Consider the following 23386-nt stretch of genomic DNA (forward strand, 5'->3'; position numbering starts at 1 on the left):
CTCAGGCGTGGGATAGACACCAGTGAAAACACCGCTCCATTGGCTTTGCCCTTGCATCTCAACACCTTGTGCAACACCCTGGCAAGGATTCTGTTATTACAAAGCGCCCCACGGCAAAGAAAAGATGGTGCTGTCCCACTGCTTAGCAAAAGTGTTGCCTTAAGCAGGAGATTGCCTTGTGAATGGGACCAACCATTCCTGCGACCCAGAGGCAGCTGAGAGAAAAATAATGTGTGCTTTGGCCAGAATAGTGAAATGTGCTTCCTAAATTAAAAAGGGTGGCGGTAATTCTGGAGGAAACAAAAAGAGGAAGGAGAAGAAAGGGGAAGATTAAAAGAGAAGAAGAAGGAGAAGGAGGGGGGGGGGGAAAAAAAAAAGGAATAAAAAATGGGGGGGGGGGGAGAAAAAAGAAAGGGGGGAAAAAAAAAAAAAAAGAAGGAAAATAAAAAGGAAGGAGGAGAAAAAAAAAAAAGAAAAAGCTTTTAGAAGCAGGAGCCGAAATCCTGCCGCAGAGGAGGCGTGGGATGCGAGGCGCTCCCCCCGTGCCGTCGGGACGCGGGTTCGCGGCCCGGCCTGGCCGGCCGCCGGCTGCTCCCTTCGCAAGATCGCGCGGGGCCAATGGCAGCGCCCAGCTCGGCGGCGGGAGGGCCGGGATTGGTGCAGGGGCTCTGCTGATCCCTGTGGAAGCCTCACCGGTACTGAATGGAGGGGGACGCTGGGGAGGCGGGGGGTGGGGGGGGAGGAATGGGCCGAGCTTGCCTCGAGACGGAGCTATGTGCGAGGAGAAAGTACATCAGTGAGGAAAAACGTAGCCTAGGGGGCACTTCGGAGCCAGCGACGGAGCTGGTGGAGCGCCGGGGCCGGGCAGCGAGAAACAAAGAGAAGGGAGGACATGAGCAGAGGAAGCGGGGGAGAGCCGGGGATCAGCTGAGCTAAATCGGGCACGGGAAGCTCGTCCCGCCCGCACGGCCCCGGGCCTCGCGTATCGAGAGGACAAAGCGGCGGCCGGCCCCATGGGGAAGGGGGGCGAGAAAGGAGAGGAGTCCGGGGAGTGCAAGCCGCAGGTCCGCTCCTACACCTGGGAGGAGATCCAGAAGCACAACCTGAGGACGGACAGGTGGCTGGTGATAGAGCGGAAGGTGTACAATGTCACCCAGTGGGCGCACAGGCACCCGGGCGGCCAGCGGGTCATCGGCCACTGCGCCGGCGAGGATGCCACGGTAAGGGCACGGGGCCGCTCCGGGCTCCGGCGCATCCCCGCGGGCACGCGCCCTGCCGGCCCTCTCCCCGCACATCTCCCCGCACACGGGCGATAGCCGCGGGCGCAGCGCCTCCCCCGCTGGGCAACATCTGGGGGAGCGGTCGGGAGAAGCTCCGCTGCGGGGCTTTGTCTGCGTTCGTGCGGTGCCGGGAGTTGGGGACTCGCGGGCCGAGGGTCTCCCCCTCCTCCGTGCGCGGCTTTGGGCATGCCGGGGAGCACGCACAGGAAGGGTTAAAGCCCGGCCCCTGTTTCACTGCCGCTCTGTTGCAGAGGTGAGCCGAACAAGGAGCCGTTCAGCTTTTTCCCAGGAGAGAATTCCCCAGAGAATTGTGTTACAGGTTTCTACAGAAGAGGGGAAAAAAAAAAAAGTTTGCTGCTGCTACAGCTGCTCCTGGGCTCCGTGGCTGGGTTGTTTCAGACACCTCTCCTGTTTCAGCAATTAAAAAATAAGGGAGGGGGTGGGAACAAATTGGTTCAGAGATTGCTGTCTGCGTTCTCCCCCTAAGCCACCTTGTGCAGAAATGCATCCCAAGAGCACGTTTCCAGGCCGGGGTGAATAAATGCAGCTGCCCCCAGCTCTCTGCGGGCGGTAAGCAGAGCTGTAGCATTAGCTTCTGGTCTGTTGCAGCTCTAACACCTGAGCAAGAAGGCTCTGTGTGCCACAGAATTACTAACGCTTTCCTTCGTCTCCCTCTGCCTGCGGTTATTCCCCGCTATTTTCCTGGAAGAACTGAGATGCATTTGGTTCTTGTCCGGTTCCAATAAATGCCCCAAATGAGTAGCTTTCTGCCTCAGAAGAAAAGGGGTGGAGCTTTCTCTCTGCTGCACGAGCTGCGAGCTCCTCTGATGGCTTCCTATCCCTGAGAATTCACTGCAATTCCTCCCCAAGGAATCTGAAAGCATCTGCTTTTGCATTTGTCTCTCATCTTTGCAAGGCAGACTGAAAGACAGGGTTGTGGCACTGCTTCCAGCTCCTCCTCCCCAGCGTAGCATCCCTCTGTGCTCAGAGAGCGCTCCGTGAAGGCACAGACTGAAGGGTGCTTTGCCCCGAGCACTCACACAGAGTTGGCATCTGGTTTCCAGCTTCCCCACAGCGAATAACATTTTACTGCCAAAACACCGCTTGTATTCAGGGTGAGAAAGCTTTGGCCTTGAGCCTGCCGGGGCTTTGCTAAAAAGTTTCAGTTTGAGTTGCAAGATATCACAACTGGGAGAGCTTTGGAGGAGGAAAAAGTAATGATAAAGATTCAGCTCTTAAACTGTTTCCGTCCCTGTCCCAGGACAGCTTACATGTGAGTTTCCCCTGCAAGTGCCAGCAATGCTCAGCAGTCACTCCGTTTAGGCCGTACCTCAGCACACTGACATGGCACACCAGTATGGGACAAGGACAGCCTGTTGTGGCACCACATCATGCACAGTTGCCTTCAAGAAATGAATAAGGCTTAGAATATGTCCCAGCACCTTGCAGCATCTCTGTTTTAGATGATGTTTGAGGATGCAAAAGAACATCTTTGTGTTGACTGCACCAAGTACTTCGATGCTTATCTACAGCTCATGCACCATTAAATAAAACTATTTTCCCCCACCGAAAGCAGTTGGGATAATTCACTCTTCCCACAAGACACTCAGCTTATGATTATGTGCTAAGATGCATGACTGCATTTCTGACCTGTTCCAATCTTTCCGTTCGTATAACCCAGAAAAAAACACAGCTGTTAAGTTCAGATATGAAGGAGAGCTCTCCCTGCTAATGTCATGACATGTTCAGAAAACAGATATGCTGCTGCTGTCAGGGAAGCCTTCGGTAGGCAGCTCTTGGTACCTCCTACAGCAGAACTTCTGTGATCAGAGAATTACACTGAAGCTCAACCTAAAGTCCTGGAATAAGGTGAAAGTTTACATGGACTTTGGTGCACTTTGGAACCAAGGTTGTTGGCTGGGAATTTGGAACTTCAGAGCCAGTTTATGAATGGAGGTCAGCTCCCAGCAAGGTCAGCTAGGCACAATGAGCACGTTCTGATCTGCCCTACCTATTTATCATAGAATCATGAAGGTTGGAAAAGATCTCTAAGATCACCAAAATCATTAGCCACTGACAAAGTTAGAATCCCATGCTTCCTTTAACTACCCTCCCTTTTAAATCATAGGCCTTCTGGCCCCCATGAGATCTATTGGTTTGCTTCCACGAGGCATGGAAGATGTCAAGCTTTCCCCAGGTGTGATAGGGTTTCAGTGAAGGAGCACAGCAAGCAAAATAAAATAAGCTCTATATGAAGTTGGAGTTTTCATGCTGAAGACCATCTCAAAAAGAGAACTGACTTAGTGTGGCAAACTTATCGTGGAACTGCATCTTTACAGCTCTCTGTGGTGAACTCTGCTCAAATCAAATACCCTATGAAAACAAAAGTCAACCCCCTCTCCTGAATGGTCTTCAGGCAGTAGACTTTCATTGGGTATTTATATCCTGGTGGGGATTTGCACACATTCCTGTCGGCCTACCTTCCTAGGGAATTAAGCAGGATTTAGGTGCTTAGTTGCTTAGGAAATTTCTTGGGGTACCTTTCTCTGTCTCTCCAGATACCATCCCAGGTCTCACTGATTACTTCCTTCTAAATAAGCAAATTCATCAGCCTCTAGCAGAAGGCTCCTGTGGTAGAATCATAGAATCATTTGAATTGGAAGGGGCTTTTAAAGGCCACCTGGTCCAACTCCCCCGCAGCGAACAGGGACACCAATGATCAGATGCTCAGAGCCTGATCTGGACTGACCTTGAATGTCTCCATGTACAGAGCTTCCATCAGCACAGAAGTACCACACTGAGCAGAGGTCACACCTCTCTTTCACAGTAACAGTCTTACCCCACCCACAGTGGGGGGATCTACTCCAAGGAAGGGCAGTGCTGGGGATGTGCAGGAACAGAACAATGGGCAGGAAGAAACAGCTCTGCTGAATCTCACAGTTACTCCTGTTTCTACTCCAGGATGCATTCCAGGCCTTCCACATCAATCCCAGCTTGGTGCAGAAGTTTCTCAAGCCATTACTTATTGGAGAGCTTGCTCCAGGGGAACCCAGCCAGGACAGAGATAAAAATGTGAGTATTTGCTAATGAGCTGGTGTTTATCATGGACAAGTGCCACCAATTTTTCCCACTCAGAACGTCCTACAGGTAGATTTTAAAGGGGCCTTCACTACAGGCAGCTTATTCTGCTGAGACCAGTACCAGGAAAGCTCTGGAGAACAACCACAATTATGTTACAAGTGGTAGGAGCAATAGGGACCCATGGGTGAGAAGAAATGTCCTATTTCAGTCTCTATGGTTCAGGAGCAGCAACCCAGCAGGTACCATTTCTATGCTCTCCAATCCAGTTCAGTACAGTTCAATCCAGTTCTGTATCCCTTCCAGACAGCTCATTCATTCATTATTCAGGCACTGTGCATGACATGACTAGTTCTTCCTAAAAAACAAACAAAAAAAACACAAACAATAAAAACCCTTAATTCCATCCTGTTTATGTCTGGCCATGACCATTGGTCATATATTTGTCTTACTCAGGACAAAAGAGATGATGCTAATGGCTCTCTGCTACTTGTAAAGCTCATTCAGACAAGTCACCAGATGTTGTAACTCCCAACACAGCAAGGTAGTCCTGATTCACAGCAGGAGGCTTGAGTTACTCTCCCAGCTCAGGGAGCAAAGAATCAAGGCACAGACTCAGACCAGCCAGTGTGTTTACTCTTAGGAAAGTGCTATGAAAAGCTATAATAAAACTGTATCCTTCTTTAATTCTGGTGTAGCCAAGCAAAGCAAGAAATAACCATAGTCCTTTGGAACCTAGTCTTTCTCAGATGCATTCAGACTTGCTTACAAACTGCATGCTGTGTCTTGCATGTCTATTTTGCAGTCCCAGCTGGTGGAGGATTTTCGGACCCTGAGGAAGACAGCAGAGGACATGAACTTATTCAGAGCCAGTCCTTTGTTCTTCTCTCTTTACTTGGCCCATATCATTGCAATGGAAGCATTGGCTTGGCTAATGGTTTCATACTTCGGTACTGGCTGGATCACAACTCTAATCCTTGCCTGCATCCTTGCAACTTCCCAGGTAAGAAGTAGTAGGCACAGAGATATTGGTTGCCCAAATCACAACTGAGGAGGTCAACGTGTGCTAAACTTTTCTTGTTAGACCCATCCAACTAGGAAAAACATTCAGTACATGTCAACTCCCATGGTGCCTTCTGGCCATCCCTACACACCGGTCATTATGCTTCACACATCTTTCTTATCTCCTGTGCCTTTTCTTCTCCAGGAAATGGAGGCGCTGACCTCTTCAGAACTTACCTTTTGTCTCTATTTTCTTTTATGCTCAATTCTGTTTTCAAGCAGCCGTATAGCTAACTTACTTCCCATCATTTCAGGCCCAGGCAGGTTGGCTGCAACATGACTTTGGACACCTCTCTGTCTTTAAGAAGTCTTCCTGGAACCACATCGTCCACAAGTTTGTGATTGGACACCTGAAGGTAAAGATCCTTATGGACATGGGGGTCTGTGGAAATGGCTGCAGTCACTTTGACTGTGTCAAAGCAGGACCCTGCATCTCTCAATCTTTTGACAATAAGCAGATGCAGAGAGAATTTTCAGTTTTAAAAACAAACAGTAGTTTGGGCATAATCAGAACTGCACTGTTTTAGTGCAGCTACCACTAGAGGAACTGTGCTTTTACATGGATTAATTCCTTGTTCTTGTATCTCCCCAGGGTGCTTCCGCAAACTGGTGGAACCATCGTCACTTCCAACATCACGCTAAGCCCAACATATTCAAAAAAGACCCAGATGTGAACATGCTGCATATTTTTGTCCTTGGGGAAAGTCAGCCTATTGAGGTAAGGCAAAGTGGCTATAAAGTGGAAAATCGTCATCCTTAAAGACATCATAGATTGCCATTCTAAAACAGAAGTTTGCTGGTCTTGCTAAACACACAAGAATGCTAAGAAAGCAAATGCTTCTCCCAGGGGCTTGATTTGTCTATTAAGATCTGTTGGGAGTTGCATTGTCCCAGATATTGGGAGGAAGTGCAGGATTGACTGTATGGTTCCCTATCCATTCCCTATATATTTCCTAGGAAATATTATTTGGGGGTAGCTTAGGAAAAGCAATAAACAAGAGACAGTAGAAAGCTGTTAAAGAAAACTTCATTCTGCTGTATTAAAATATCAACACGAGGGGAAAATATGGTGTTTCTAATTACTTCGCCAAGAATATTTAAAAACTCATCTTCCGTTTCCACAGAAAATATCTCTGAATATTTTGGACAATGTCCTCCGTGTTGGAACATTTGCCGTGCATGTGGGAGGATATTGCTTGCATAGAAACAGGAGGACATCTCTGTGGGTTTTTTGTTTGTTTGTTTGTTTCTCGAGGCAAAATCTGTGGAGATTTTGATTCATTCTGAGGGCTTAAGCCAGCAAAGCTGAATTGGAAGTTCAAGGCATACAGAAACTTTCTGCTTGTATAAGCTAGCTGCAAGTGATTGCTCTCTCACCTCACTCTAGAGATCTTCAGGCATCATCTAATCTTGAAATAAACATTTTATACAAAGACCAAGGGTGGAAGCCAGACCAACTGTTAATTTGTGAGGTTACACCAGATTACTGCAGTCATCTATTAGAACGGTTTTATTACATTAGCTGTGGGCCAACATGCTGCACACTGAATAGTAGGCAGTTAAAGTGTTTTGATTCAATCTGTCCTTCTAGAGTCAAAATGCTTAGAATTTCATAAAAACCTACACATAGAAAATAAACATTTGGTCTTTTTTTTTTTTTTTTTAAACAATTGAACAAATATTTCTAGTTAAAAACAGCAGCAACAACTACAACAAAAAGATCTGCAGCAAGTACAGCTCAGGGAAGTACCAAATGAAAAATCAATGCTCTCTCATCCAGCTTTTATCCTATTCAGAAAGTAATAACCCCAGAAATATGTTGGGGACATACATGCCAGTAGATGGATATTTATAGAGAATATATTGCACCCATAGTATTTTCAAGATGCAGAAATGTCTTTTGCATGCGACTAAGATGAAAGCCTCCTCCTGGAGCATAAAAAAAAGACAGTGTCTAGAAAATACAAATCAGGATCTAGCTCTTCACTGTCTTGGTACATCCCATTGGAAAATGTGCTTGAAGATTGGGTTTTAAAGTAGACTGTGGTTTACTTAAAGGAAAAATGGAAGGTTCTCTATTCCCAGGATGAGATCTGCTCTGCCAACAGCACTTCAGCCTGGCTCAAGAGCTGGCACACTGGAAATTCATTGGGCATGCCAGTCCCATGCTCATCACTCAAGACCACCAGGAAGCTCTCTTTGCTGTCCGTCCAAAATGTCCTCTTGTGGAGATTAATGGGGCAGTTCCAACTGTTTACCGGGAAAAACAGGGAAAAATTTAATTCCTTTTCTGTCAGTCCTCACTAAACAGACTGAATTTGATCAAATTTGTCTTCAGAGGAATGTCTGCATCTGCTGTGTGTAGGTGAACCATAGTTAGATAGCAGTTGGTACAGAACAGCTCTCAGCACAGCACACTACTTCTAATCACATCAAACTAGCAACACAGGCATTGTAGACTTAAATACACCTATATGACTTCCTGTGTAAATAGCAAAGGGCCACACTAATTTTTCCTCTGTGGATAAAGTACAACTTTACAAACCCCAGGCAGATGGCAGGGCTTATGGGGCTGATGGCTGCAGAAGTCAGAAAGAGTTGGTGGTTGGGTGGTTTGGGGGGAAGACTAGCCAATGTTCAGCACCTTTCTCTGCCAATGGTGTCCTACCTAAGAACATACCAGAGATCAGACTTTGCTATGCTTTAGAATCATAAAATCTGGAAAAGACCACCAAGATCATCTGGTCCAACTATCAAAGTCTTGAATTTGTGTTGGTGATAATGGAAAAATGGCAATTTAAGCACAGCCATAGGCAAGGTAGGAAGATCAGAAATGAGTGAAAATGCCATCAGGTTCACAAATACAAAGAAGCTGTACATAAAGACCAGAAAAAAAGCTTTAAAAAGGAATTTACACACAGGAGAATTATGAAGTCAGGATATTTATCCATAATAAAATACTTTCTAGCTTTGATGGCGTGGGAATTTGGTCAAAACTCTCCAGTCCATAGAGAAGTATTGCAGATAATCCTCTCTAATACATGGGTGCTATTGTACAAGACTGAGCTTTCTCATCTTTGTCCTGCAGTACGGCAAGAAGAAGCTGAAGTACTTGCCTTATAACCACCAGCATGAGTACTTCTTCCTCAGTGAGTATCTGCAGTGTGTTTCTCCTCTTTCTCTTTGGTCAGGGGAACTGAATATCAGTTCAGTTTCTAGCCCTACTGTGTTAGCAGAGCAATGCATAAGTCTCAACTCATCTTTCCGGTCCCAAGACCTACAGTCCCATTAATGGTGTACCTGTGCAGGTCTCAAAATCAGTGCAGTATATTCTCACAGATATCCAAGCATATTTAGTGCAGCCAGCATGACTATAGAAAGCAAGACAAGTTGTTGAGACTGGGAAGTAACCTCTGTGTGGGAGGCTCAATGGAATACCTGCATATGATGAGTCAAGATGAACAAGTGTGAACCAGAGCCTCCTTCACAGAGAAGTCACCTGTCCCTGTCCCCAGCACATCACTTCTTTTACCAGTGCTGGGCAGACTTTCCCAGAAACAGTTCCTGTATCACCAGCTCACCCTCATATCATGCGCTTTTCTGCCTCTCTGACGTCCGAAACATTTCCCTTTGCTTTGCAGTCTTCCCACCTCTGCTCATCCCCGTGTATTTCCAAATCCAAATCATCTCAACCATGATCAAGCGCAGGTTCTGGGCGGTGAGTGATGTGTTCCCTCAGTCTTTGTGGGTTCTGACACTTGAGCAGGGAGAGAGGCCAGTGGTCTCTCCAGCACAAGAGACCTGGCAGAGGGAGGGTGGGAAGGGATCACACTTTGCTGCACTAATGATCTAGTGTCCCTAACCTTACTGCATAAAATAGGCTAAGAGATGCTTCATGTTTTCTCTCTTCCCCTAGGACCTGGCCTGGGCCATCAGCTACTACATGCGCTATTTCATCACATACATCCCATTCTATGGCATTCTGGGATCCCTGTTTCTCCTCACTTTTGTCAGGTAGGAGATATAGGACCTCCCATGTTGGGCTAACCAATCTCCAGCTCTGCTATGGCCCACAGGTCTTCCTCATTATGGTTCTGTGCAGTCATTTACCACGCTGTGTGTTGTTTTATTGGGTATTCCTACTGCTTTGCTTCCTTCCCATCACCTCCCAGTTCTACCTCCTCACAGCAGAGCTGATTCTGGTGCTCCTGAGCACCTTCCTCAGCCCTTGGGATGGTTCAGCCAGGATTCTTGTATCTTTCCTCAGACCCCATTCTCACACACTGACAAATCCCAACACTTGGGAATTTACCACACTGGCCAAGCCAGACCCTTCCATAGTGCCTTGAGCTAAACTCTTCCCAGCTCACTTGAAAGGTGCCTCGTGAGCCCTCCTGAGCACCAGAATGAAAACGCTCCCCACTTCTCACAAGCAGAACAGCTCATGTCCTGCACACTACACATGTACATCATTGCTTCTACATAGAGGTCAGTGCCTCAGAAATCCGTTTCACACCTCAGATCAGTGCTCCCATCCCTACATTCCAGTAGATCCCCCCAAAACTACCTTTGAGCTCTCCTCACACATATGGACAGGTTATTTTTGTGTGTCTTGATTCTGACTGGTCTTCTGCCCCTTTATTGCCACCAAGCTCCATGATGAACTGCTCTTGACTATTGCTGTGTGACAGATGGGTGGAAAATTCAGCAAGAGATCTGAAAACATGAACTGCAAGCATGGGCTGCCAAAATGAATCAGGCAGGGCAGGATTGGGAAGCTTACTCACTGGTTATACTATTCCAGATGGTAGCACTGAATTTGTATTTCTATTTTGCATGTAGTATCTGCAGCTCTTTGGCTAATACCAAAGGATGGCAGTTAGCATTATTTTTAGAAAACATTTCATCAGAGTGAAATTTTTTTTTCTAAAAAAACCTACATTTTTAAAGCAAAAAGAAATGGCAACAGATATGCAAAAAACTTTGCAAAATCTGAAGGTTTGCCTCCAGGAAGCATAACATCACTGTTCATGACTTCAGTTTTCATAGCTTCAGAACACTTCAGTCCTGTTTTTTTTCACTAAGAACTTCAAAAGACAGACAGCTGTGTGTGTAGACAAAATTTTTGATCTGGATTCAACAACTGACACCAACTGACCTAGTATCTCCAAAAATTTTCTATTTTGATCAGCTGAAAATACAAGGTGAAGAGCATTCTCCTTGCAAAATTGTTTCCAGTTCCTCATGAAGGCTCAGCAGGAGATGGTTCCCTATTACTATAGTTCTGTTATACTCGAGTCAGTAAAAGAAGAGCCCTGGGGACTTTAGAGAACAATGCACCATTGTAGTCAGCTCTCCCATGGCTCAGAGCAATAAGGATACGCAATGAAGGCCACCACTCTCAATCTAAAGACGTAAGGCATAAAGTTAAATAAAAACATTTCATTTTGTTTTCACCCCAGATATGAGTAAAAAGTTGAGATTGTTCTAATTAGCTGACACATGACATCAACTGTCTTATTCAGACTTCTGTCAGACAGATGAAAATACTGGAAAAACAAACTATCAAAATCCAGACTTCCAAACAGCTCTGAAACAGCTCTGTTTAATTAGCTTACTCCAGGCTGTGATTGGATGAAATTACTGCTGGTTACATTACAGTGATTGCTGAAACTACTGGTGAAAGCAGAGCATCAGATCATCTGCTGGCTTTTTTTTTTTAGTCTATAGGCTTGTTTTCTGGAAAAGGGTGCTTCTAAACAACTGCCTTGCTATATACATCTCAGTCTCAGCACAGTGAAACAACTTTGGGTAAACAGAAGTGCATTTCTGTAGGCTGTTCTCCAGAGGCTAAAATTGTGGTTTACACAATGAGCAATAAACAAGCCAATCTCAAGTTCAGAATTCAGAATTATGGTAAAGTTACAGAGAGAACAAAGAGAAATTGGGAGCCCCCGAGTGCTAAATCTGACTAGAAAGTTAACACCAATAAGCAGGTGGACTTTGAAACTGCTATATGTCCAGCAAGCAATTGCAAAAAAAATCAACTCAGAATTTCTAAATCATGGCTTCTTTTTCTCAAGTAATTGGATTATAGAATCACCAAGGCTGAAAAAGACCTCTAAGATCACCAAGTCCAACCACCAACCCATCCCAATGACCACATCCGTCAGTGCCACGTATCCTTGGTTCCTGAACAGCACCAGGAATGTGACTCCATCACCTCCCTGGGCAGCCTGTGCTAATGTCTCACCACTTTTTGGAGAGGAAATTTTTCCTATTGATCCTTCTCAATGTTACATCTTTATTTAGAGAAAGGCAAAATTAGCACGGAAAATTGATCCAATCCTGAGGAAGGAGAGGGATAATTGCATTAGTCCCAGAGGTACAAAGAGAGAAAGAGAAATTCATTGCAAAAGTGATTCTCTGGTTTCAATAGGAAGAGGCGTTTAGTTTTGTATCTTGGGGAAATATTTTTTTCCCCAAGATGCTTTATGTCCTGCTTCCTGCAAACACCATCTATTTACCTCTGATCCTGGTCTGCAATATAAATTGTTGTGTTTTTTGTCTGTATGTTTTTGAAGGTTTCTGGAGAGCCACTGGTTTGTGTGGGTCACTCAGATGAATCACATTCCAATGGAAATTGATTGTGAGAAGCACAAAGACTGGCTTAGCTCTCAGGTAATGGGGAGGGAAGAGAATACCTCTGATTCCACTCACCCCAAACTGGATTAGAAATTTACTCAAAGAGTGGATGGAGTACCAAATAATCTGCTGATAAAGATACAGGGTGCTATAGCACAGAGCCTCTGCCCATGACCTCTCTGCCATAAAGGTCATAGAATTACAGTATTAAGGTTGGAAAAGACCTCTAAGATCATCTAGTCCAACCATCATCCGATTCCCACCATTTGTTTTCTCCAAAGTCAGTGGTGCTCATTCAAGGCATGGAAGTCCAAACTTCTGTATTGATTTTGGTAATCAGAAGGTTGTATTTTGTTTTTTCAGTTCTGAGGCAGTATCAGGTGCACGCGTGGTGTACATAGGCACACAGATACAAGCGAAGAGCAATGCCTCAATGAAATCATCTGCTGTACTGAAAACACATCAACTCCATTTGAAGAAAGAGCTTAGCATACTTCAAAAGTGTGTAGTTTTCTAATGGAATAAGGGCTGAAATGAAGATGTACCACTTTCTACATATAAATCTCTTTAATGCCTGGTCAGACAAATGCACACCTTTTATTTGTGGTGGCCCAACTCTCATTCAGACCTAGAGAACAACGATAGCAACTTTGGCACTGACTACATGAATTTTGTGTAACTGAGCTGAGAGAAGCTCAGGCATACTAGACAACAACTAGATGGGAGTAAAAGTAGGCTTCCTGCATGCATGGTGTTTTCTTCTCCAGTTTCCCATCCTGATACTGTTGTTAACCATCTGGCCTCCAGCTAGATATGCTGACATTTAGGATCCTGCCCTTGGGCTGATATGTCACCAAACATGACTATCTCCCTGCATTGCCCCTTGATCACTGTTCAAACCTGCACGGCGTTGTCAGCACAACAGCTGATAGCGAGCCCTGACCAAGGATTAAAGCTTCCCATGCTGCAGTCAGCTGTCTCAGAATGGCAACCTTCTACATAACAACTGCTCATAGTAGAGGAAGGTACTTTTTGTCCTCCAGTCTCTGCCACAGGCAAGAAGAGCTTTGTGCTGATTTTAGGGTGAATAATTCATAGCTATTAGGGTCACTAACATTCACAGCTGCTTTCTTGCCTCCACAGCTGGCAGCCACCTGCAATATTGAGCAGTCCTTTTTCAATGACTGGTTCACTGGACACCTGAACTTTCAAATTGAGCACCAGTGAGTATGGACCCAGTATTGTTTGGTCATTACCAGGTTGTCATAACACTGGACTTGTGGCAAGGGATAGTCTGCTAAAAACATATGTGTGAGATGGGACAGATTCATAGAGAAGCCCAGGTTGGAAGGGATCTCAGAAGATGATCTGGTCCAAACTTTCACGGTAAAAGCAGGGCTTACACAAGATTGTCTGACACCTTCTCTAGTCAAACCTTCCACTTCCCCTTCAGAGCACTACCACATTCCAAGCAAAGACAGACCCAAACAACTGGGGGTTGCTGTCACTATAGGCACGGCATCTTTCTCTCGTGCTACCCAGTATTTCAGCTTTCACTCTCACAATTTTAATTCAGGTTTCAGTTAAGTCATTGGTACAAAACTACAAGATACAAAGGCTATGGATTTGGATACTAAAGCTCAAGAAGTTATCTTAGAATACATTTCAGAAATGTCCTTTCCCTAAATAAAAGGGCATCAGCATTTTATGGCTGGAAATGTGGGACTGTACATAGTGCTGAGGTTTCAGGAGGGGTACTAAAACCAGGGCAGTCTGTTGTCAGTGCAAAAGGTAATAGAGACCACATTTAGGGTAAAGCTGACTGGTTTGGAAGTCAGCTTAGGAAATCTCCATTGAAAAGTATTGGGCAAGGTGACCCCAGGTTCTTTACCTGCTTCTGTGTTCCATGAGATGGAAAATGGGGCCACTGATAATTCAGTTTGGCAAGAAACAATTAGTACTGCCCAAAGCAAATGGGCAGCTATCTCAGCAGAGCGAGGCTGCTTCCTCTCTTCTTATTTGCTTTGCATTGCACTCGTAGCATCCTTTCCTTCATAAACTGACTTTTATTGTCTCTCTTGAACACAGCTTTGTTCTGAGGACTGATAGAGCAGCAGGAGAATAGATGTACTCTGTTTTCACAAGCCTTCTTGAAACAGAGTACTGTAAAGCATGGATCTCTACCTCTCTTTCTTTTGTCGATTGGTGCAGCTCAAGAAGGCATTAATAATTGGCCCCATGAGAAGGCGGATGGAGATGCCCATCCCTTGGGGTTATTCTCTAGATTTTTCTCAGATGTTTTCTCTTTCTCTATTCAAGCCTGTTCCCAACAATGCCACGGCACAACTTCTGGAAAATCAAACCCCTGGTGAAGTCGTTATGTGCCAAGTATGGAGTCCAGTATGAAGAGAAACCTCTTGGAAAAGCATTTGTAGACATAGTTGGGTAAGGTTCTTTTAGTAACATCAGCAGCTTGCAATTTACACAAGCATCCTATCATTTCTACTACAGATAATTCAGACCACTTTGAGAAATAGCGTATCAGTATTTTGTAGTCTGGTATCACTAGGGTAATACCTTCACATCACAGCGCAAGGAATACCTGAAGATATGCAGAAATGGCACGGCCACACAGCCCCACTGATGTAGTGGACTGATGCCAGATTACAACTAGCATGGAAATGGGAAGATACTTCACTACATTGTGGTAGGGAGGGGAGGTGGGGTGGGGAAGTGCTATCCGCCAAAGCTGCTTCTGCAACAAGAGCACTTCTATCAGAGTACTTTGAAACTGGTCAATCTGGGGGCCCAAAGAGCAGAATAGGCAGCTCCTCTGGAGGGAGGACATTTTGTGGGGTTCATGTTCAGACTCAGTAACAGAGTTCTCCTTTCTAGGAACAAAGTGACAGAGGTTCACAAGCCAAACAAGCCTCTCTCCATTTTCTTTCCCCAGGTCACTAAAGAAATCTGGAGATTTATGGCTGGATGCTTACCTCCACAAGTGAATATGAGTCTTAATGGGAAGGTGCGAGTCACAGGGAGGGATGGGGGTGAGGGGGGAGATCACATATGTGTCTTTTACTATCAGAATTCGGTCTATTTCTACGTGCACAATTTGAGAGGAGTTTCCTGTCTTGTGAACTGCTACTGGTGTGAGCTCAGGCAACCTGTTAAATCCAGACAGGCGTAAAATGTGCTTGGCGTGGCCTTCAGAGGACAAGATCCAATGCACAAAAGGAAGGGTGGGAGAGAACAGAGAGAAGTGTCTAAAAAGGAGACATTCAGCATCTGCCTCCACCATCTCCTCTCTATTCACTCATTCTCACTCTGCCTAAAGCACACAAGCTGCAGATTCACACACGATTTGTTAGACTTCAGCAAGCCCAAGGACAATCCTAGGACACCTGTGCCAGCTCTGCTGCAGGAGCCTCACCCCACGGGGCCCAGCAGCCGTACGCTGTGGCTTTCAGTCCTGCCCATAAGTAAAGCATACTAATTGCCAATCAATCCTGTGTAACCACAAATGTTTTTTTTCACCTGAGCAGAGCTTCGGCAACACCCAGTTCTGCCTGTCTGCTCATGCCCAGCAGAAACCAGGGCTGTTTCTCTTGTCAGAGGCCCGGGCTGCGTGCCCTGCTGCTGAAACCAATCAGCAAAGAACATGGGTTCCTTCTGGAGGAGAAGGAGCTCCCCAACCGCTTGGCCTGACCCCAGGCCCTACGGGGAGGTGGCTGAAGGCAGAACTGACCAGGCTGTGCCGGTGATGTGAAACCTACCATAAAAACGTCTTACAACTTCCTTATAACTCTATTCCCTGTCCGGTGTCTAATAGCCTAAACCCATGAATAGCTTAACCAGAGAATATAATTGAACGGCTTCCAGTTACTTCACATACGTGCAACACAATCCCAAGCCCACTCCAGGTAGATCAAGGCCTTTGGATTCAGCTGTAATACAGTGGAAGAGACATTCTCTACAAAGAAGAGCCATAGTATCAACAGCAGCGCTTGGTTCCAACAGCTTATCTCAGCTCCAAACACGTTTCCTAGTACAAAAGGGATGCTCTAGTTATTAAGCAATGACTTTGCACGTATCATTGCGTTGCCCAACATTGAAATTGGATCCTCACTTTAGAACCTTCAATGCCAGTAAAGCCCCACCAAATCAGCAAGGTTTTGCATGCAGAGACAACTCCAGAGCTGTGGCTATGCCCTTCCAAAAAAATGTATTGTCACCTCCCACTTTGGAAAATTGGATGAGATTTCTATGTTTACTGACAGGAAATTCATAGGTAGGACTGTAACTTAACCTAGCTACTAATACTTCAGATTTATGAAGGGCTTATTTTTGTGTTCTTGCTCAACCCTCACCTGAATGTCACAATGAATTGTTAGGATTAAAAGCTACTCCAGGTTATCTGATGCTTGAACAGAACGTGAGCAGTTCTTATAGCTGATTTCTAATAGCACAAGCAGTGATGTCCTTCTGGATGCTGTAACTTCTCAGACAAGTAGTAATGAGCTAGTCCAGAATTCTGACCAACACTGCTAAGAATGCCTTAATATGTCCATCTAGTTTTGACTCCTCGAATGGGCATTTTTTTCCCAAGACCTTAGCACAAGATACCAAATAGAAGAAAGCGGGGACAGGAGAGATCTTGATATTAGCTGTTTTCCAACTACTTCCTCTTTCAGAACCTTGAAAACTCCTGTTTTTATACAAATTGTGCAGCTGCTTGAATCCAGAAATAAAACCTGTGTAATGCCATCATAAGAAGTGACTTCCAGGCATCATGCACTGTTCTTGCTGCTGCAAGATATAAAGGTCTCTTTTTTTTTTTTTTTTTTTTTTTGCAAAGAACTGGTCACCAACCCCTTGTAGTGCAGTTTAATAATTGTACTTTTATGTTCAGAAAGTTTGTCTTGTGAAAATGCAAGAAGCTGGTTACTTCTTTCTGACAAAGCCCCACTGACAGCCTTACTCATGTAGCTTCTTTCTCTCCCTCCAAAAAATCCCAGCCCACCATCATGGGACACACAGTGTTTCACACGCACCTTAATGTTTGAGTTCTCCACCCGTTAGCTCAATCAAACACACCCCTGGCAAAGAGCCCTGAAAATCTGGAGAAATCTATCTTTTTAAGTGGTCAGTAGCACAGAAGTGACATCTGAAGTGCTCCAGAAGTTTCAGTAAAATTGCAAAGTTAGCCCACCAAAGGATGCAAAGTTCACATGACCATGCTGAGCTCTGTTCCCAGAGCCAAAAGCTTCCCTTTGCAGGTTCCAGCTAGCCATCAAAATGATATAAACATTGACATCTACGCACAGTTTTGCTCCAGCATTCTGAGGACTAAAGCAAATTAATTTATCTGAAACAGAAGGAGGTGAAAACTCATACATTTTTTCTCTTGACAAAGGCAATCTGCATTGCAAATACACATCAAAACCTCCCAAACATGCCTGAAGGCTGCCAGGGCTTGCAAATAAACTCACCTAAACCACATCATTAGCCACACAAACACTTGGCAACGTACAGAGGCCGTGAGTTGGAAACAGCATTTGTTTCAGTCAGACGATGGAAGAACAGGCGGCAGAGGGCTGGCTTGCTTCTCTTCAGTCATGCTAGCAGGGTTTGCCACTAAGGTTGGAGAAGCAGCATGTTCAGAGATGCTTGGAAAGGCATTAACTCTGGACAAGAGGGAGACGGGCACGTGTTTTAGGAGGAGTAACATAGAGCTGGGAGAAACATGGGAAGGGAGTAGGCAGAGTGGGAAGACAAACACCAATGCTGTGGACAGGGAAGAAAAGGCACCTTGAAACCAGGTGCTCACATTCCCCCAGTAATTGCTAGTCTCTGATTTGCCAGCAGCTGATTGGGACACTTGTTTTGCTCAGATACCCACAAAGTGAGAAGAAACCAAACCTCACAAGGCAGGTTAAAAGCAGCCATCTTCCAGCCACGGCATCTTCTAGCAGATGCTTTCCTAAGAAAGACTTTCTAACCTAACATTTCAAGTGTTCCCTATGAATTGTTAAAACATCAGATCTACATTCCTTATAGGACAGCTCCTGTTTATTTAGTTTTTCAAAAAACAAAACAAAAACAACAATCTCAAAATATTTTTTCCAGTGTATTCTATTGCTCATTAAAATCATAACTATTTGTTGACCGTAAAAATACATTCTGTGTTTTCTTCAGTCATATCCAGAGTCGTGGCAATGTCTCAGTGGAAAGTCCTTTTCCACTGCAAGGGCTGAAATGGCTTTTATGGCACTGACAGCAGAGGGATGTCTTCATGGCCTTCACAAAGCTCAGAACAATGGCAGTGTTTACCTTTGTCTTGGGAATCACCACCAAAAGAAGTCTTTTCCATGTAAAAAGATTGGCACAAATGTTCAAACTCAGTCTCCAGGCACTTCAAGAAGGCAGGTGAGATAAACATGGATACAGAAACTTCCGTAAAAGCTTCCTGCAATTTGTCAAAACTCAGTTTTGCTGCCCATTAATGGCTCTCCCAGCAGTGCAATAGGCAGCTTGCCAGTGGCTTCTTTAATGGGCAATGTGGTCAGAATCAGAATCAGTGGGCTTTAGGTCAGCCCAGAGGCTTCCACACAACAACATGTAATGGAACTGGAAGCCTGTCCTTGCAGATAAATTCACCTGAGATGCACTGGCAGCAGCACACAGCAGACAGAGACGATGAGTAGGAATCATATAGGCTGACCCAGATCTTACAACACAAAGTCAGGGAAGGACAGTCTGTGGTTATCTGCTACTTTCTATCAACACAGTTGTTCAGAGTACACATTAATTGCTTCATAGGTAAACTAATTCTGCACAGAAAGCATTCTATGAGAAGTCATAGAACTCAAAAGGGAAAATGACCCTACCTTGCCTCATTACTAGGACTTCTATTTGATCCTAAAATAAACACATTCCCTTAATACAAATGGAAGCCCTTAAACAAAAATGAAATGTTGCAAATTGATATATTACTTGCCTTTTGGTACAACTGTTCCCAGAACCCCCAAGCATCCCAACACAACATAGCTCTAAGGGGAACAAGGGCCAGGTCATTCTGAGCTCATGTCCTGGATTAAGATGCCTACACCCAAGCCATGTATGACAGCCATACAAAAACACTTCCTGATTTTACTCAGTGCCCTATTCAACTCTATTTTAAACTGCTTAATGGCCTAAGAATAGAGAGATTTGTAATTGGCAAGATATAAAAAGAAGCCTTCATCCATTAGCAATATTGCTTAAAAAAAATCTCTTTTTGATTATTCTGTAAAGGCTCAGTTCCAGATATCTCAGAAAACAGCGTATAACTCTGGACAGAGAACCATCATCTGCTTGAAAGCTTTATTATGAGAAGTATAAAGGGGAAAATGCAAAATGCCAGAACTCAAAGGCAAGCTGGAAAGTGAATAATCCACCCATGGTATATCTAACACTGCCATAGGACAGAGATGTTTGTCACCACACAATTTTCCTTTACATCATATAGTGGTGGCAAGAAACTCTACACAACTATTTCACCATCCTGGAAGTTTCTCATACTGGGGCTTGACAAGAGGTTGTTTCTCTTTTTTGGAAAGACAATGTGAGATGTATCATTTGTTTAGCAATCTGAAGTCCTTTTCCATTGCAAGTGCATGTTTTCAGACGCACCGTAATCCCCTAGCATGGGCAAAATCCCCTAATTTAGCTGGATGCTCATCATCTCAGCCAGAACCTGAGCCCTGGGGTGTTCCAGCAAGAGAGACCAGCAACATACTGCACAACTTTGAGTAAATAATAACCTTCCTCTAACAGAAAGGAGGAGAAGAGAAGAAGGAGAGGAGGAAGTCTTTCAGAGCGTAGAGTTTGCGATCTTGCTGAGGTGGAACCCTTAGCACACAGATGAATGGCACAGGGAAGAGAAGATCATTACAAAATTTCCCATTTTGTACAGAAGTTAATATTCTCACATTCCACTTACTGACAAATTTAAGATGGGTGTGGACAAATACTGACCAGAAACAACATGAGAACAATTACACCAATAAGAGGATAACCTCTGTTGGTTTTTTTTTTCCCTATTTCGGAGTGAGAAATTTACTGAACCTGAATACACCACTGAGATTGCAGTGCAGGTGACTGATCATTTCTACATCTGAATCTTCCCTACGTGGCTTATGGACTGATTCACAAATTGTCTAAATTCACTTCATTCCTGTTGGCAACCGCAGTGTGCTCAAGCTGAGAACGTGAGTCATATGTAAAGTTTAATCTAAAAACAGTCTGCTGTAATCCTGAACAAAAACAGCAGACACCCACTTCTATGGGGGTTTATAGGAAAATCTTAGTGATATAGTCCAGCTATCCAAAGATACTGAAGAATAGCTTCTATGTATTTACTATGTACTTCTCTTTTCCTTATAAATATAATGTAAAATGACAACAGTGCCATGTGTATGGAAAGCTAAGCTTGTTTCCTGAAACATATTGGTGCAAGGCTGCTGATTATCGATCTGACACATCGGTCCTTACGGTAACAAGCACTGTGTGTACAGAGCAACATAAAATTGAACCATAACATCAATATTATCCAACTATTTGCCTTCAGTCACTGTGAATGGACTTCTTCTGACTCCTGCAGGGGCTGCTTGATTGCAAAGACAGGAAAGTTCCACTGATGTGAATGGTGACTTTTGACTTAATGATGGTGTGATTCTGTAGCAGTGCTCTCCCACCCGCTAACAACAAACATGTCAATGGCAAACACAGCTCAGGTCAAGCCAAAAAAGATAAGGAAGGCTAGGGAGAAATTTAAGGCTTCTGAGAAATGACTGGGAAAAAAGCAAATAAAAAGGTTTCTCACACAGAGCACATCTCTTGCCTGGAGCAAAACCCTCAGCACAGACACACATGTGCCTTATTGGGCAGGTGCTGAATTTATATGACCGTGAGAAGGTTAATCACAGTAATTGCTTGCAATTGCACATGTCCACATGGCTGAAATGGGTGTAGCTGTTTTTCTGGTTAATTTAATTGACTTCAGTTGTTACTCAGATCTGTTGAGTTGAGCAGTGGTCTTATGTAAAACAGAGGAACCATACTGCACTGCCTCTTCTGTGACTGTGTGCTACTGTCATCATGGACAGCACAAAGCCAGAGTCTCTGTGCATGGGTCTAGATTTATTCATTCCAGCAGCATTGCACCTTTCACATCCCTACAAAAATCTACAATTCACCTGAAAACAAAACATCTGGGCTTTGAATACTGCAGCCGTCTCCAACCTTGGTTGGCTGTCACCTCTTCTCCCCTATGTTCTGCTTCCTTCATTTCCCATTTAAACGTCATGTCCTTTGATCTCCATTGGTGCCAGTTGTTCAAGCTGGAACAGGCTTGGATTGGAGGTGCTTTGTTTGTTTGGTTGCTTGCTTGCTTTTGGTTTTGTTTCTCTTTTCAGGCTGAGGTGGTGGCGTTTGTTTTAAATGTCTTACCACAAAAAAAGCCACAACTTTCAGTGATGCCTTCAAGCTCTGCGAGACCAAAGTTCACTGCTATTGATCCTGGCCCATGAAAAGAAGGGGGAACAGCAAAGAAAATGTTGTTTTTAAATTTTCTTTTCTCAAACCCATTATCATTTCTGCCTGTGTGACTAGAAATCCCTCTATAAGAAGCAAAAACTTGTTGTATCGGGCTACTCTGGAACACGAAGCTGAATCACACACAGAAAGGGGAAGAGAGATTAAGAAGCAATTTCCTTTCCGTTATGTCTCTGTCACCAACTCCTAAATATCGGGAAATATCGGGACAACATTAAAAATTCTATTGAAATGTTTTATAGATACACCCAATTTCAGAAAGGCTCTCACAAACGTGTTTCTCCAAGGCTTGTCTATAAACAAATGCGGAGGGCAGAGTAATGGTATGGCAGCACACATGCTGCAGTAGCAGAGTTTTGGACCCATCCCGGTGCCTCACTGCCTTTACTGTAAAAAAAACTTCTTCCTTATGTCTAATCTAAATCACTTCTCTTTTCATTTGAAGCCATTTCCCCTTTTCCTATCACAACAAACCATGTTAATGAGTCTTATTCCTTACAGCTCCTAGATGTAGAAGGGTGTTTAGGCTTCCTGCGGTCCGTCTGGCTTACAGGTTCTCCCGACACTTAGCCTGCCTAAAAGCACTCTTGTCAGCCACTCACAGGACCGTTGGGCACTGCTGCAATTCCCACTGAAACGTTATTTGCCATTCTCACCACACTGCCATCCGTTCAACTGAAAGTTTAATTTGTGCCTCACTCCTTATCGTTTTTGTCAACTGGCATTCAGCAGACAGCCTGACAAATGGGGAGGTGATTGAAAGCAATGGACAAATCATTTCCGTGCAGAAAGAGCAAAGGCCTTTCAGCTGTAACTGACATACGCGCCCATTGTCGTGAGGCATCTTAAGCTGACCTTGAGCTTATTAGCAGAGCAGAATTAGAACAGTGAGGGCAACTAAGGACAAAGAACTGTCCTTGTCCACCTTGCCTGTCTGCCAGGGCTCACATCAGCCCTGCTAGCCCCTCTCTGTCCTCTGAGCTCTGACCTCACCACAAAGCTCATAACAGCACATCAAGCCTTCTGCTGGACCACAAGTCAAAGGAATGCAACCGTAGCATTTAAATGGTGACCAAAATCCAAAGGGTATCATTAGAGCTGCAAAGCAAGCAGGGCTGGAATGTGCTCTGCTGTCTGACTTCTCTTTTACAACCAAAGAAATTACCCCACTGGGGGCTGGTTTTGGTTCCTGATGGTCCTTGCAGATGTTTTGTAAGCCAGCACAAAGTCCACCTATCTCCACAGGTGAGCTAAAGTCAACGTTCAGCTCCTTTCAGCTCAATCCAATGGCCCTACTCAAACAGGGAAATATCGACATGATAAATAGCAGACCTGACCTCTTGGCTTCCAGCACCAGTGGCACCACAGGGACTGCTCCTATAAGGACTGTGCTGGCTTGGCACAGCTGCCGAGCCTGCGCCTCCATGTCACGTGCAGCTTCAGAGCTGTGCCAGGATATTGACTTCTTCCTGGCAGGGCCGCGTTCCCCAAACTTCCAAAATGACTGGAATTTTCCCACAGCCGATGGTTCTGATCTATTTATCATAAAGGAAGGTTGCTAGTGATCATGAAAACTTTGGAATAGCAGAGTTTGGGGGCAGTTCAGAGGCCACCCGCACACCTCCCCCCCTTCACTTGCGTGCACCTGAAATGTTTCCTTTGTTGGTTCCCAGAAACATTCATCTCGATGTGTTCAGGGGACGGCCTGACCTGCTGTGTAGACA

General features: G+C 44.7%; 1 protein-coding gene across 1 annotated transcript; it reads left to right on the forward strand.

Annotated features, from left to right (window-relative positions):
• Positions 1-742: 742 nt before the first annotated feature.
• Positions 743-18242, forward strand: LOC116239008 (acyl-CoA 6-desaturase). The gene is made up of 12 exons (XM_031608988.2): positions 743-1220; positions 4242-4352; positions 5164-5361; positions 5675-5776; positions 6013-6138; positions 8509-8569; positions 9062-9138; positions 9337-9434; positions 12005-12101; positions 13209-13288; positions 14385-14510; positions 15019-18242. Exons 1-12 carry the CDS (start codon positions 1014-1016, stop codon positions 15068-15070), a joined length of 1335 nt encoding a protein of 444 aa, XP_031464848.1. The 5' UTR covers positions 743-1013; the 3' UTR covers positions 15071-18242.
• The last annotated feature ends 5144 nt before the right edge of the window (positions 18243-23386 follow it).

The sequence above is a fragment of the Phasianus colchicus genome, chromosome 5 (assembly GCF_987193195.1).
Source record: "Phasianus colchicus chromosome 5, bPhaCol1.hap1.1, whole genome shotgun sequence".
In the NCBI taxonomy this organism is placed as follows: domain Eukaryota; kingdom Metazoa; phylum Chordata; class Aves; order Galliformes; family Phasianidae; genus Phasianus; species Phasianus colchicus.